The sequence below is a fragment of the Juglans microcarpa x Juglans regia genome, chromosome 4S, assembly GCF_004785595.1.
Source record: "Juglans microcarpa x Juglans regia isolate MS1-56 chromosome 4S, Jm3101_v1.0, whole genome shotgun sequence".
In the NCBI taxonomy this organism is placed as follows: Eukaryota; Viridiplantae; Streptophyta; class Magnoliopsida; order Fagales; family Juglandaceae; genus Juglans; species Juglans microcarpa x Juglans regia.
Window position 1 is genome coordinate 5974245 of NC_054601.1, and position 17012 is coordinate 5991256.

The 17012-nt window shown below is 35.1% G+C and overlaps 1 protein-coding gene across 1 annotated transcript; it reads left to right on the plus strand.

The window, feature by feature from the left end:
• Nucleotides 1-535: 535 nt before the first annotated feature.
• Nucleotides 536-13280, plus strand: LOC121262925 (protein odr-4 homolog). The gene is made up of 11 exons (XM_041165626.1): nucleotides 536-774; nucleotides 879-1094; nucleotides 1240-1335; nucleotides 1803-1891; nucleotides 1996-2124; nucleotides 2815-2935; nucleotides 10648-10732; nucleotides 10835-10944; nucleotides 11628-11779; nucleotides 12138-12234; nucleotides 12812-13280. The coding sequence occupies exons 1-11, from the start codon at nucleotides 694-696 to the stop codon at nucleotides 13109-13111; spliced, it is 1476 nt and encodes a 491-aa protein (XP_041021560.1). The 5' UTR covers nucleotides 536-693; the 3' UTR covers nucleotides 13112-13280.
• The last annotated feature ends 3732 nt before the right edge of the window (nucleotides 13281-17012 follow it).

The following is a 17012-nucleotide window of genomic DNA, read 5'->3' on the forward strand; positions in this document are numbered from 1 at the left end:
CATTATAGATTTTGTCATCTCCACCAATATTTAGTGATGTTTTTATCTAAAATATACCATATCAACCAGTGTTATTGAAAATAATAAAATTTAGAATAAAAAATATTTTTCATTTCTTTAGTATTTTAAAAAAAAGTTTACGGCTGTGTTTGGTTTAGCTGAGTTCGGTTTAGATTTAGACTATTTTTAATATTTAAACATCCAATTTTCAAATCACTAAACTCATATCAATTCAAAAACTTTTTACATGTGGAACCTATAACTTTTTTCAACTTAACACCTCTTTACACACCGGATCCATAATCTTTTTTAACTTTCTATAAATACATCTAAATTCATATTAATATTTTAACATATTTTAACATCCAAACACATTAAATCCATCTTAAGTGGATTCCACATATTTCACTCTATCATCTCAATTCACTACTATTTATACAATAAGTTCGTATAAAAAAAAATTAGTTCACTGAGACTGAAATAACTAGAATAAAAAAAATCAATTTGGCTGATTATTTTCTGGGGCGCTTCCAAGCCCAAGAATTTCTTCTTTTTGTTAAAACTCAACCGCCAAGAGTTTCGGTTCGGTCTTCAGTAGAGTGAGAGTTATAACGGCATTTCTATCCAGAGCAGCAGAGCTCTCTATTTTGTCAGGACCCATTGAGCCTACGAACAGAAACTGAGTCTGTCAACATGGTGAAAGCTGTGGTTGGAGAAGAAACCCAGCTCAAATCGATCGAGGATCGTCTCAGCCAATCCCGTTTCCCCGTTCAGGCACTCTCTCTACTCTCTCTGTAATTGTATATATGAATATTTGTATGGATGTATCGGATTGTTGGAATAGATGAATCTGAGAATTAGGGTTTTGTTTATATCAGGTGGGGCTGGTAATAGGCAAGATCAGCTCGCCTTTAGAACGAGGTTTCGTATTCGATTTGGTCCCAACCCCACCGAACGACGCCGGAGAACCCGCGTGTTCCCTCCTCGAGACCGTCAAGGACGAGAAGAAAAAGGGACCCAAACCCAAGTCCCAGGCCGCCGATTCTCCCTCTTTGTTCATTGATGATGATTGGGTCGCCGAACATGCTCGTCAGGTCCAACATTTGAACCATTTTTCTAGTTTTATTTAAATCTGAACCACGTAACGTTGCTTTAAAGGTTTGAATTTATTTTTTTTACCGTTTTGTTAATCGATAGGATTTTTGTGAGCCTTGCTTTAGCTCTTATATCGTTTCTTAGGTGGCTAGAATGCTAGTAGGTGGAATGAAGGTGGTTGGCATCTATATATGGGTCACCAACGATGTTTTTAAAAATTCAACCATAATGCTTTCTCAGGTAATTTCTTTTATTTTTCTTTTCTTCTTCTCATTCATCAAGATTTAGTTATAACGTGTGGATTTGTCGATCCACTTTATTAGTACTGTAGTTGTGGCCTTGTTATACTGATGATCGTGGCATAGCATGCCTGCAAAGGTGTACAATCAAAATCGGGCTATCATATAAACTGGATAATTATCATCCTGTTGCCTTGATATTTGGAATTCTTTGTTTTTTTCTTAGCTCTAGATACTTATTGAACTTTCATTTAATTCTTGCTACTGGTCTTTTAAGTAGAAGATTTATAATAGGTGTGTACATATAATGTATATAACATTATAATTAATAAATATTAGGTTCTGATCATATGGTATTCTAGTTTTTCACAGATTGTCTCATCGCCATATCTATCTTATTGTGTTTGTGTCCTGTGTCCATATTGATGCTTCCTAGCTTAATAACACTTAACTAAAGAGCTCATGCAGAGTATAAAGGGAGTTGCAGAAGCAACACACCTACTGCAGACTGATCGGGAGGAAAGACTGCTCATCCATATTTCTTACAGTCCAATCAGGTATTTAGCATATATAACTTAATATATCTGTTTCTCTTTCTAATTGCACATATAATTAATTTCTTAAGTGGTTTTCATGCTGACAAAATGATTGATTTGTATAGGTGGACGTGTCGAAGTTGCACATGGACTTCAAATACCACATCAAGCAGCCTACAACCCTGTGATTTCAAAATGGGAAGGGTCTTAACTTCCCTACAGACTTTCAAGTGCACCTATAATTTTAACCTGAGGTAACATTTGCATTGTCTTCAATATTCTATATTTTAGTTATCAGTGATGATCTTTCTTATTTGATTGTTAATATGGTCTTTCATAACTCTTGGCGATCAATATTTGGTTTTTGGATATTCATGTATCATTATGGTATGTCTAGTAAAAATCTTCTCTCTCACTGTAATTTAATTTTCAGACAGTTTCTTTTTATTATTTCCTCGATGCGAACTGGTCATGTACTCTAAAGGTCATGTACTCTAAAATGAGATGTAATATCATCTTTGCAAAGACAATAATGAGGAAAGAACATGTCAATATTGAAGTCAGTCATGAACTGATAAATGGACCCAAATTAAGTCAATATCTAGCCAAGGTGTGATTATAACCCATCTTGGACATTTTATCATCTACTCTACGAACTTTCAAAACATTTAAATCAAGTCCACTGTATATAAGTTGTGGTTGACGTCAATGTTGAAGTTGGACCAAGTTCTTTCTGCGTGTAAGCTATGCTGACTGCATTAGCTGGTCTTATAAGCATTTCTTGTTCTACAATATCAGGCAATCATAGTTTCACACCATAGTTCAGTCGTAAATTTTCAATAGTATTTTGGTACTCAGTAATTATCCTGAAAACTTGTGATCTGATTCATAGTAGGACCCATATGTCTTATTTATCTCTCATGAGTAAAGCTCTCTTTTCCCAGATTGCTTGTATGTCATGAAAGTGCATCAAATTTACAAACATTGAGTGATATTCTTCGTCAAGGAATTTCTCATCATGCTAAAGAGCTGAAAGATGCCAAGGCAGTGATTGATGGTAATTTGGTAAGACAAACTATGATATACCATATTTTTATTATAAATATCTGTCTTCGTTTGCTTGCCTGTCTATTTATTTTTTTGATAAGTAAAAATATGTCTTCGTTTGTTTGCATGTCTTCATTTGATAAGTAAAAATATATGTCTTCGTTTGATTAGCTGTCGATGCATGAGCTTGCGCCATGGCTAAGAATTGTCTAACACCTTCATCATACTCAGTGGAATGCAATCTGTCTTCAATATGCATCCAAGCCTTATCCATCTTATGCAGCTGCCCAACTAGTGGGAAAATGCTAATTAGGATAGCTTTGGCAGATTGTGCAATGACCTTCGAATAGAAAATTAATAAATATTAGTCTTCTATCATCCAGAGACCAGCTTTGTATCTCAATAACTCGGAACTAAATACGCATAGTTTTGTATAACAAGAACATCATCATAGTTACAACATCAAATTAGCTAGCTGGATTTAATTAGTGTGACGGGACTGGCTTAAACTAAAGAAACAACTTGCTGCCAATGAACAATCCTTACTGCATGTTGATGATCTATATGAGTCTCAACTTTAAATAGGAATTGCGTACTAAACATTCATCAAATTCTCCTTTATACTGCAACAATCAGAACCGGAAGTAATAGGTTGAAGTGTATGCTGGAACAAGATCATAATATACATGCCATGACTAAAACCTGCATGTTGTGTATGACATAGTAGTATGCATTCAACTCAAATGATGCAAAACACCTAGTCTTTTTCAGCCCACGCTTAGAAACACAGAATAGGTGGCCATAATAACTAGGAATTCAAGCTTTTCCAACTTGGGGAAGCAAACTATGTATGCATGAGTGAGAGAAATGCTAATTTAAGATTTTGTCAAGAAGCCATTGCCTCTAATGCTCTAAACACAAAACATGAACAGAACATTCATGGACGCCGCTATTCCTTAACATACACTTCAAGGTTTCCTACATTAATTATCAAGCACGGTAATAGTAAGCAAAAGCTGAATCTGTTGGAACTTATAATGACAATACCTATGTGATAACCAAAGCTGATGCTCACATTCGACTTACAAGTATAAGAGCTAACTATAGTTGTGGTAGAAGTATATGAAACTAGATCCAAGTCGATATGACTAATGATTATTTACCATTAGTCAACTCGACTTGGAATGTACAATATTCTACATAAGGGGTTATGTTGGGATAACGTAGCCTTGAGAAGCAGTAAAGCATTGCAGTGAGAACCATATTTTATTCCTGAAGCTAATTCAATAGATAGTGTCATGTCATGACGTGCCACCATTGTGGATAGTTTGAGAAGGGGCAACAGTTTACAGACTCTACTTCCATGTAGGTAAAATTTTAAACACCATTGTAATTATTTTTTAGTATAACCATATCCATTTTAGTACCATAGCCTACTTTGTCCATGGTAGGGCTCCCTGTGAATACTGTCACCTCGGTTTTCAAGTATTAATGAATTATCTAAAAGTCTTTTTCCCAACTACCGCAAGATATGAAAATGACTACAATAGATGTTTACATAATTTATAAGACTTAAAGTGTTTCCCCATCCAGCCTGGCAAAGTTGAATTTCTTGATATTTTCAAAAATGCCTAAATTGGATAATACTTACTAAAGACTACAACTCTTGGCCTTACTTGACTAGTCTTTGGGTTGCCTTGAACTGAAATGGAATTTCCATAAGGGCAGCAAGTGCAAAGGCTGCTTGCTTTTTTAATGCTTCTGTGTTTTCAGACATGACTTTTGTGAAGTTGACAAACTGCACGTGGGAGTAAAAAATAAAATTGAAAAAAGGTGTCATATTTTTGTCCACAATGAAAAGGAATAATTCAATAGGCAAAATGGAATCAGATATCCATTCTCCAGAGGGAGTACTCAGCATGTGAAAACCTTTTGCGGTGTTAGTTTCATACAAGTAGGATTAAGGGATTTGAGTTTAGAGCTGGTAATAACCAACTGACATGGCAATGAAATGATTTTTCTTCTAAAAGGATAATTTTTAGTCGATAAGTCAGTCATCCTCTAAACCCCAAAAGAGACTATCTCAACTAACCAAAGGGGACCATATCTATCAACTGCCTGTGTCTTCATACGGCATGACTGTTTTTTTGTTGTATCTCCTAGATATCTTTAACCCAAATGCAAGGTGCCAAATAGACCATAGATAAAATGCAAAGTAAAACTCATCATGTTTGACTTGAGTAATAATAATATTAAATCAAGTTTAAAAAAACTATATACAACATAATTTTCTAAAGAATAGAGCTTTGCTCCTATTGAAAAATCTCTATTTCATATCATTTCAAAGAATGAATCTTTGTTCCTATGGAATCATATCATCAACTATCCCACTATATTATTATTAAATGACAACTACTGTTATAATACCACATATCCACTCATTCGTGTTATCACGAAATAAAAATTAAATAATATATCATTAAGTTAAACTTGTAAAAAAAAAAAAAGAATATATCCTATTAAATGCCTAATAAAATAAAGTATTAAACAAAAGTTAGTTTATTTAATTGGATTACTAATAATTATCCACATAATTTAGTTTTCCTAGTGTAGAAATAAAGGATAGTACTGATAAAAAAAGAAAAAAAGAAATAAAGGATAGTAAGTGATAGAAGATTTAAATGTTCAACCGAGTTTTTGGACACTTCTTCTTCTTTGTATGTATGGGACATGAACACCATATATAACCACAAGATAAAGAAAAAAATAAAAGCCATTCAGATTGTGTTCTCTCTTTTCAACATATTAGCAAGTACTTGAAGTAATTAACAAAGACATGGAGAAGAAGTTCAACAAAAAGGTAAGAAAACTTAAAAAAAGAATCTTTTGGCCCAGGTATTAGCCAAAATATCTCGATCCTTATGTAAGAGCATCCATGGGTTCAATATTTTGCATTTTGTGGACATATCACTGAATTTCTTTACCGTGAACCTCAAAACTTCCCCTGATTTCTAACAATCCCAAATACCAGGTTCAATCCCACTTGACTGCCTTCATAACCTCTCTTTATTAGAGAGACTAGAGTACAAAATTTGTAAATCTGAAGTAGCAACTTGATAAGCTCCTTTCCAAATAGGCAACACAAAAAAACCAGTGAATTAGGCATAGCCAAAAACATTTGAAATAAGTAAATAAAGGGCAGACCTCTCTTGGAACCTTAAAGCATAAGAGTTGACCAAATCTAAGTCTCACCATCCTCGTACATGTGACACAAGCCAATGTAAGCGTCTTCTTCACGTCATAAAATTCTCATATAACACAACTTAAAGCCGCAGACCAAACCACCTTGCAAGGAGCAGCACAGGCAAATTACTCTCCCAAGGAAAAACTCAAACTGTAGTTGCTCAAAATGCAAGTACAAAAAGATCTAAACTGAATCTCCTTACTTTTAGAGAGTCCCAACAAATAATATCCTTGCGAGGATCAAAACCAACAATAATGTAAAGAGTTCAAAAGACAACATCCACTGACTGTACCCACCAACTTAAGTAAAAAGGAGGGCTCCAACATGCAGCAGAACGATCCAACAAGCCTGAACAAGGACTTGGCAACAATTTCATGACCAGCAACCAATTTTATAGTTAACTTTGAGCATGCATGTTGTCTTTGATGTGTTTTCAGTTTCAATCCAGCACTGTGTCAAAGCTTACACAAGATGAACGCAGGCAAAGACGGACAGGAAAGGAACTGTGCTTCATTGGTTAAACAAATTCACTATATATCCAAGTATTTAACCACCCATCACAATTCAATCCTTTGGTCAGAGCTGACGTAATTGCAAAGTTGTGGCAACATAGAAACACTGACGGAGTAAGAGGGACTTGAGAGAGAGAGAGAGTAGCAAGTCGTAAAGGTATATAATAACCATATTCATGAATTGACCTCTGCACTGTTTTATGCTCTGTTGTATTCAATCAAATTGAATGCAAAATCACTTACTCCAGAAAGAGATGACTACCAGAACTATAAACAGAATCCACAACAACAAAATTCAATCATATCGATCAAAGAAGTGCAAAAAACACGACAGCAGTATCTCAAAACTATAAGCAGAATAGATGGAAATAAGATTAGAAAATCCATGCAGCAGAATATGAGGAAAATAAAACACGGCAAAATCCATGGAGCAGAATAACAAGCAAGAGATTACCACCAGGAACGGCATGTAAATCGAACCCTCGATTTGCATGAAATGCAACAAGGAATATGGGAAAACGAAGCCACAAATCCAACAGAAAATGATGGAAAACTAAGCCTAAAATCCAACAGAAAATTACATGGGTTAGAGCAATGGATTGAAAACTTACAAATGATGGGTGTCGGGGTCCGCGCGAGGAAGAGCAAATCCACGCGTGAAGAGGAATTCCTTGGTGGAAGCTGGGCTGCGCGAAAGGGAGGTGGTGGGGAAATCGGGGTTGCGCGGGAGGGAGGGGGTGGGGAAATCGCAGCGAGAGGGACGAGGGAGATGAATTGGGTATGCGAGGGAGGGGGTGGCGATTTCGTCTATGTGCGACAGGGAGGAGGTGGGGATCAACGGCTGCGGGAGAGGGAGGGGGTGGGGATATTGGCTGGGGGAGGGGGAGGGGGAATATCAACTAAGGGGGGAAGACAGAGGGCAGGGTTTCTGATTTGCAGGAAGATTCCAAATTCTATAGTTAATTTGGAAGAGGTGATTATCGCGGGGGCGGAGGAATGTATAATCACCTAGCTAGCGACGAGAAACAGTTGCCGGATTTAGGCAATATTTCACCCTAAAAAGTTTTTCCCGAGAACCAACAAATGGCATTAGGATTTTTGCATTCCATGATATAAACTCGTGATGAAAAATTGCTTTCTCGCTACATAAGGTTTCTTCCCACCAAGATTTATCCACCACTACCATCTCATGGAAAAAAGCCTGGTCTTACTCCCACCAGCTGTTTCCATGCCAACAGCCCACTTTTTGCCACTAATGTATACCGCTTTTTAAAAGAACCCGTGGCAAAAGAAGCTATTTGTTGTAGTGTTTATACACTCGCACATACTTCAGTATGTGGACATTTCTGTGATACAATGGATTAGCATTTCATCAGTTGCATAAGTAACGCAGTTTGGAGAACTTGATCCTTCTTGGCTGGTTCATAGAATTGTGCTACTGCATGGTAGTTAATATCTATAAAATTGGAATGGTATTATGGAAAGGCATTTATAAGTTGACTCTGAGAGGGAACGAGCTCCGGGGGTCCTTTGTAAGTTGGACATGGAAAAAGCGTATGATCATGTAAACTGGAATTTTCTCTTGTATATGCTTAGAAGATGCGGTTTTGGTGATAAGTGGTGTGGCTGGATAAGTCACTGCATTTCCACCGCCCGATTCTCAGTGCTTGTTAATGGACAGCCTTGTGGGTATTTTCCGAGTTCTAGAGGTTTGAGGTAGGGGGATCCCTTATCTCCCTTCTTATTTGATATTGTTATGGAAGCATTAAGTGGCATGGTGGAGGCAGTGGTAGGAGCAGGTTTTATTTCGGGTTTTTCAGTGGGTACTAATTCTAGTGGCCCTTCTACTATATCACACTTGCTTTTCGCTGATGATACCCTCATTTTTTGTGAGGCTGTTGGGGAACAAATTCAAATTTTGAGGGCTGTCCTGCTTTATTTTCAAGCCGTCTCGAGATTAAAAGTGAACTTAAGTAAATCGGAGTTGGTACCGGTGGGAGAAGTCCATAATATTCATCACTTGGCTGAATTTCTGGGATGTAAAGTTGCATTTTTGCCCATAAAATATTTGGGACTACCGCTAGGGGCATCTTTTAAGGCCAAACACATTTGGGACGGGGTGATCGAGAAGATAGAGAGGAAGTTGGCAGCATGGAAAAGGACTTATTTATCTAAAGGGGGTAGGATTACTCTTATAAAGAGCACTCTCTCTAATATTCCTACATACTTCCTGTCTTTATTCCCTTTACCAGTTGGTGTGGCCAACCGTATTGAAATATTGTATAGAGATTTTTTATGGGGTGGCTTGGGAGAGGTGTCTAAAACTCCCTTAGTGAGTTGGAAAAAAATTTGCTGCCCAATTGCTGATGGAGGACTGGGTATTCATAGGCTACGCAGTTTTAACAATGCATTGTTGGGGAAGTGGCTATGGAGATACCAAGGGGAAGAGGAAGCGTTGTGGAGGGGGGTGATTGATTGTAAGTATGGTAGTGATTGGGGAGGATGGTGTACCAAGGAGAGCAGGAATTCGTATGGAGTGAGTCTATGGAAGTTTATTAGAAAAGGTTGGGGTCGTTTCCTAAAACAAATTTACTTCTCGGTTGGTGATGGTTCAAAAATCAGATTTTGGTCTGATGTTTGGTGTGGGGATATTGTATTGTCTCGAGCATTCCCGATTGTTTTCAGATTGGCGACTAATAAGCAAGCTGCGGTTTCCGAGATGATGGGTTCTTCCAATGGAATGGTGCTTTGGGATGTAGGCTTCTCTAGATCTGTTCAAGATTGGGAAGTAGAGGAGGTCACTGATTTTTTTAGACAGTTGTATTCAGTGGAGATAAGAAGACAGGGCAGGGACCAACTATGTTGGAGACAAACAGCCTCTAAAAAATTTACAGTTCGGTCATTTTTTAAGGAGATACTTAATCAGCACCTTATTGGCTTTCCTTGGAAGCGGATTTGGAAGGCTCATGTTCCGTCAAGGGTGGCTTTTTTTGTTTGGACAGCAGCATTAGGAAATATTCAGACTATAGATAACTTGAGAAAGCGCGGAATGATTGTTTTGGATTGGTGCTTTATGTGCAAGAAAGAAACGGAATCAGTGAACCATCTACTACTTCATTGTGAAATGGCTAAAGTGCTGTGGGATGGTGTGTTTGGAAGGGTTGGGCTGTGCTGGGTTATGCCAGAAACAGTGGTTGATCTCCTAAAAAGCTGGACCAACTTTCAAATGCATACTTGTTCCCAAGTGGCAGCTGCATGGAAAATGATACCCTTGTATATTATGTGGTGTATTTGGTTGGAGAGAAATGAGAGGTGCTTTAATGATCAGGAACGCAATAGTGATGCATTATGGAAGTTTTTTATAAGCACACTACTTTGCTGGTTCTCTGCTATTGTACTCAAGGGTGGGGCTGTAAATGAGTTCTTGTCGTCGTTTCTCTAAGTTTTAGAATGTAACTAGGTGTTTCTTGTGTATACTTCATGTGTACTCGGGCTTCGCCTATTTCATTATGTTTAATAAAGTTCTAACTTATCAAAAAAAAAAAAAAGTTGACTCCGAGATTTTTTTTTTTATTCAAAATATATTAGGTTGGGTGGAGCTTCCGCTAGTTGATAGATAAGATCAAGTGTAATTTTTTTTCTATAAAATCATTAAATCCTTTTTGCTTAAAAATCAAGCATTCGTGTTAGTAGGTGAAGTTGCTCCACCCAATTGTCTTTGGAAGGCTTTGTCATGATATATTAAAAATAGCTGTCAACAAGTTGTCCAGTCATTTAAAAGGTGAAATATATTAGATAGTTCAATGGAAGATATAAAAAATAAAACTACAATATAGCTCTTTTTGTACTTTTCTATAATTTGTCAAGTTTTTCAATGAACTCGTTTTATTCGTGGACTCCTTTATTATCAGATTTTTATGTATTTTTTGTTTTGTGTGTGTGTGTGTGTGTGTGTGGTTCTTCCATAATCCCAGGTTGTTAATGATGAACCTTGCACATTAGATGGAGTACGTGAAGTTGAATTGCTTTTACCATTCATGAAAGATACATACGCAGAAGGTTTGCTGTTTTTTTAGTTATTGATAAGGTTATTCTTCGTGATGGTTCCATTGTTGTGCATTATAACTCTTGTATTTCATTTTTTTTTTAAATGTTGTAAAGCATGCAGCAGAAAAGATGCTCTGGGTGTTCTTGTCTTCAGTGGATCTGTGTGTGCTTTTGCATACTTGAACTCAAAAGAAGCAATTTCACAAGCTGTCTCTGATATAAAGGTATTCAATAATCAAGTTCGGGTTCTATACCATACAAGTATAATCTGTTTGTACTTTAGTATTAAAGGTTTGTACTTTTTTTTCCGGTAGTATTAAAGGGTATCCCTTTGACATTTTAATTGTATTTAGAAGTATAAAATGCTTAACCTTATGACTACGGTAAATGGTGTCTGCCACTGAACGAGTGTGCCTTTTTCATATGCTTGCAATTTTAAATAGGGTTTTCTCTGGCCAACACATCTTTATTTATTTCTTCTATATGCTGGATTACAATTGTCATAAAATATGGAAGTTGCATCTACTTTTTATACCTGAAAAAAAAATTTGCATTTACTTTTGAACTGTAATACTTGCATATGGCGATCTATGTGCATGTGTGTGTGGTGGCTGATCACTAACAAGAAGTGGATAAGTATGTCTACATTTCGGCATTTTCTTTAAACCATCTTTGCATCTCATATGGTTGCTGCAAGTTTCTCAAAGTAGAACCTCGGTTGCTTTTCATCAACTGCTTTTGTGTTTCCTATGAATTGTAAATTTCTTTTTTTGTTTGTTTTGTTCTTTTACTTTTTGAATTTTCCCGCTGGTGAAATTTATAGTCTTTGCTAGTCTTAACCTTATGAATTGCTTGTGGTTGTTGGTTTGCTGTCCTCTGCAATTTTCACTTGCTTTTTTGTGTGTAGGGGGACATCATCACGAGCCTACAAAGTCGATTAGACATCATTTGTGATGAGGCATATGGAGATGTATGGCCAAAAGATGATATTAGCCCAGAAGCAAGTGATGGGACATCAACTGATAAACCTGTTTCCCAGCTTGTCCTGCATTTGTTAAGGTGTTACTTATATATTCATATGTATTTGTTTTGTTTATGAGGATATGTTGCTAGAAAATTATGTTCATCGTTGGTGCATCAATGTTCTGTGGTTGTCATTCCCATCAGTTATTGTGAGACATGTTGGCATTATTTGACTGATATTTTTGCTACTGCAATCAGTTTTTCTCTGCAACACCCACCTTTCCCACCCCATCAGTTTGTTTTTATTGGGTTAATCTATCTTTTGTGAAGCAAGAGTTTGAAAGTTGAATCATCGTATTTAAGGCATCATTCTTGATTTATATTTTGCTTTTCATGTTTGATGGAACCCGATCCCAACACTGACTGCAATTTTTTATTATATTGTTGAGAACAGAAAAGAATGCAGTCTTTCATTTCCTCGAAGGGTATTTGTTCCTTGGTTGGCAGGCACCTACATATGTGACTACCTACAGCCATCTGAGACTCTTGAGGTGTGCACATCTGACGTGATAAGTAAAATATCTACTAATGTCTCTACTTGTGTCATATCCCACCTACTAATGTATCTACTTAATCTTCTGTTGAATGATATTGAATGATAGAAGATTAAATGGACATGTATTTCATGAAGAGAAATACTTTAGCCACAAAGGGATTACACAAAAGTAATCCCAAAAACTGAGGTTGCTTGATATGATTCGTCATATTGTCAAATTACTTATTGAAAAGTAGATCTAACGGATCACATAAAGTCACATTAGTTTATGAGATTACTTTTGTGTAATCTCTTTGTGGCTATAGCACTCCGCTTTCATGAATAATGGAGTTCTTTCTTGGATCTGTTCGTGGGGTGTGCATGATCTGGACTATCCTGCATGATATTTTTGAATAACTCATCTTGGTGTATATCAAATGACTGGTATAGTTTACCTCTTAATCATGAGCATATAGCACACCAGATTTTTAGTATTGATCAACAAAATTGACGAATCTTAATGATCTCGAAAACAGTACGGCCTTCTTCCAAAATGGACTTTCCATATTCTGATAACCTATATTCTTACCTAGGTTCTAAAAGATCATTGTGTTGAGTTGATGTCCATGGAAGCACCAGCCAATGCCTCAACGATTTTGGAACCTGAAATAGAAGCAGCCCCATCTCTGGTCACCAAGTCCTTCTGGGATGCGGCAAACCCATTTCATCCAGCATCTAGCCTTCCCTTGGAGAAAAGTGGAGGTCACGCTAGAGAGGAAAATGGAAAAGAATCTACGAAGTCGAATAATGTCAACGTCAGGGCCGCTATTTTCTTCCTTCTCCTCTCTATCTTGGTGGGGTTTGTGCTCTATGTTGTTAGGAGATCAAGATGATAGTCACTAGTCAGTCAAGTTGATGATTTTGCTGTGAATGTCAAATGTAGCTTAGTTTTTGTAGCCCCAAAGATTGCAGATCATACAGGATTTCGTTTTCAATCTGACGGCAGGGACAAATATATAGCATAATCATGTGATCATTTTAAGTGCCTTTAAGCGCACGGAATTAGGACTATTGGTATATATTAGATATAGCTCATATATTACCAAAAAAACAAAAAGAAGCAAGAAATATGTAATAATAGAAATTAAAAAAAAAAATTAAGCAAATTTTCATTCATGATGTAGTTGATTTGATGATTTCGATCTAGGTATTTTTTTCTTCTTCAGATCTTCTGAAATGCTATATGTATTGATATTGATCATCTCTATGTGCAAGATAAATTCTATATAATATAATATAATTTAAAAATAATTTGATGCTACCCGCGGCCTACTACAAGTTATAAACCTCATGTTAATTTTTCAACAGATCGATCACAGCTAATCATGATGAGTGTATCTTAACCGTACGATATCTGGGAATGGATGCTCTGAAACTCATGGTCATATATGCATATACACGCAGCAAATTTCTGTCCACAAATTATATATATAAGTTTGGTTGGCAGAATTAATCATGAACACCTTGGCCCGCCTGATAATTAATTTCAAATATCACGCAGTAGTACGTAGTACCTATATATATATAATATATGCCTAGCTAGCAACCGTTAAATTTGGATCCTTAACCAAATAAGCCTTGATATTATATTAATTAATCCATGTTTTGTTTTTCTTAAAGCTAGCTCCCTACCTAACTTGAGTGGAAACTTTTGGCATTAGATGCATGCATTCATCATGATCGTACGTACTGAGACATGAAATCTTTGCACATACAATATATATCGTAATTCCCAAGATACGGGTGCTTGCTTATTTTTTATTCTATAAATAACGCACATATATTTGGCTACAAATTATATATTAGCAATGCCGTATGCATTCTAGTCTAAGTCGATTAAGCAAATTAGTGATTTTGGATCCATGCATGCATGCAAATGCATTGCGTTGAACATTAGGGAAAAATCATGCATTAATACACGAGATGATCATAGATTCATTGGGAACGGGGCCCCTCTGATCTCTCGTCCAAAAGCTTATCTTATATATATAATTTATGTACCACTTTTGTGTACTTGTTTATACACTCTATTAATATGATTTATTATCTATTTTTTAATAAAAAATAATTATTTTATTCAATCATATCTGTAAAATACGCTAGCAAATAAAAGTATATATGCAGACGGCGAGTAATTTAAGCCTCATTTGCATTCACAATCTACTTCAACTCATCTCATCTCATCATTACAATTTTTTCAAATTTCAAAATAATTTTTCTAAATACTAATACAAAATATAATAAATAATTTAATTTTTATCCTATTATTCATAAATAATGTCAATCCATTTTAATTCATATTAATTTATCTTTAAATTCAAACACAGAGAGAGAGAGGGGAATGGTTTTGATGAAGACAAGTACCCTAGAACTTCGTACTGGATATTGTGGGCTGCCAAGCTGCATGTAGGAAACTGGTTTTGAGAAACCGTGCGCTGTATGCATGTGTGTCGGGAGGGTAGGGGGAACCCCGCCGCAGTTTTCTCACGCCGCGCGAAAATCGTCCAATTCCAATTATATATATATATATATAAAAAAATTATATACATCGTACTATCATCTCATTTTTATTTTATAAATATAATATGATATATTTATCACTATTAAATGATCATTTATTATATATTTTTTTATTATTTAATAATAATAAATATGTCACATATTACTTAATATAATAAAAATAAGATGAGAATATAATATATAATATTACTATGTATATATATATATCCTGTGATTCTGGATGGATCGTACGTGGCCCAGCCAGTCATGTTTGTCTTTCCTAATTACCTTCTCATAATTTCTGATCTCAGCTAGTTCCCTGCTAATTATGTGTTTGGTGGGAGCTGGGAGAGGAGGGTTTGGTGGTAACCCCGAACTCCATACACGGCGCCTCCCTACGTACCTTAGACCTAATTTGAAAGGCATCACTGAAAATGGTATACCCAATTTGATTTATATATGTGCTTTTTGTTCAATTATATGCATATATATACGAGTGTGTCCAATTTAATTAGTAATTTGCTATATTCATATATAATATAAAGTGTACGTAAGAGGTCCTAATTAATTAACCAATAAAATACAGGATATATATTTCGTCATATATATATATATATATATATATTGAAGTTTATTAATTAAAAGTTGAGTTTGTTTTAATTGTTAAACTAATTTGTTGATAATCATTCATGAATTCCTGTAGCTGCTTGCTTAATCATTACGTATGAAGAATATAAGTAGCCGGTTGCTATATATATGCATGCTAGCTAGACAATATTACCAGTACTTGGCCGGAGTCACACCGGCCCCCGGCCTTTATAATCCATGGAAAACATGCATCATCCTAGCCAGTTCAATATCAATCCATCCCCTACACCATAATCGACAGGATCTCCACTTTTCATTACATTTTCCAGGTCAATTTCTTAATTTCCGGAGATGCAGCAGCTGTTTGCATCAAACGTCAATTGATATTCTAGACCTAATTATTTTCCTGTTTTTTCAGTGGGACACTTTTAAAAAACCGATCGAGACGTTCCTTCATTAATCTCTCTGTTACTTTAAGTAATAAAAAGGGGATCACCTTTTTCCTCCTTGGTTCACGCAAACAGCTAGCTCTAGCTACCTGCCATCTAATTCTCAATGTAAAGGATCGATAAAGGTGTATATATATATTCATTAATTTATGAATCATGCATGATGTATGCTCCCTTGACATTCATGCACAAGCTAGGTCAGTAGCTTACTAGCTAGCTAACTAGATTCAATCCCACGTGCATGTAAGGAAATTTCTTTCTTATTGCTTTGATTAGTGTATTCTTATTAGATTGGTCAAATCAATATTTCAATTTTAGTTTATCAAAAAAAAAAAAATATTTCAATTTTAGTTAATATAATATAAATTTATATTTGTTTATTTTATTTAAATTAAATTTCCATATTATATTATTTATTTAGTCTCTATATAATAATAAAATATTATTAATTTAATGATGAATTAATTAATTTTATTTTTATCACATTTTATAGTTTTACCAATTAAATGTTAATAATAATTATATTTTAAATGTTAAATATTAATTATATTCTAATTAATTTAATTTATTTGTTTAGAATGAAAAACTAGTATTTTAAAGGCATCGTTTGTTTTCAAAAAATATCTCATCTCATCTCATTTCATCATTACAACTTTCTTAAATTCTCATATAAAATAAAATAAATAATTCAACTTTTTCAAATCTCAAAACAAAAATAATATTAAAAAATATATTCTAACAATATTTTATTTAACTTTTTAACTTTAATTTCAACTTATCTCATCTCATCTCTGAAAATAAACAAACCTAATGTTTGATGAAACAATTGTAATTGGTTATATTTGATGAAGCACTATAGTTGAAATACAAATTATTATAGAGATACTCGATCCAATGTGAGATCTTTTTTCTACAAATTATTTAAATTTTAACCATCTTTCAACTTTAATCAAATTAATGAGGACGCTCTTTACATATATATATATATATATATTTACAGCTCGATCGCAGCATGCATGCATGCAGCACATGATTATAATCTTCTTAGGGTTTGCGAGCATTCACGTGCAGGACTTAATTCACAGCTATAATAATGCTCTAGAGTCTAGATCATTCAAATATTAATTAACCTATATATATATATATATATATATTTGTGCTCTCATTCCTCATGATCATGATCAGTCTGCTTCACGTT

Bases quoted from the DNA above. Each gene is read 5' to 3' on its own strand.
- LOC121262925 (XM_041165626.1), top strand. From the start codon at position 694: ATGGTGAAAGCTGTGGTTGGAGAAGAAACCCAGCTCAAATCGATCGAG. The intron at 1,892-1,995 runs GTATTTAGCATA...TGATTTGTATAG, and splicing joins ATTTCTTACAGTCCAATCAG to GTGGACGTGTCGAAGTTGCA. The intron at 10,733-10,834 runs GTTTGCTGTTTT...AATGTTGTAAAG, and splicing joins GAAAGATACATACGCAGAAG to CATGCAGCAGAAAAGATGCT.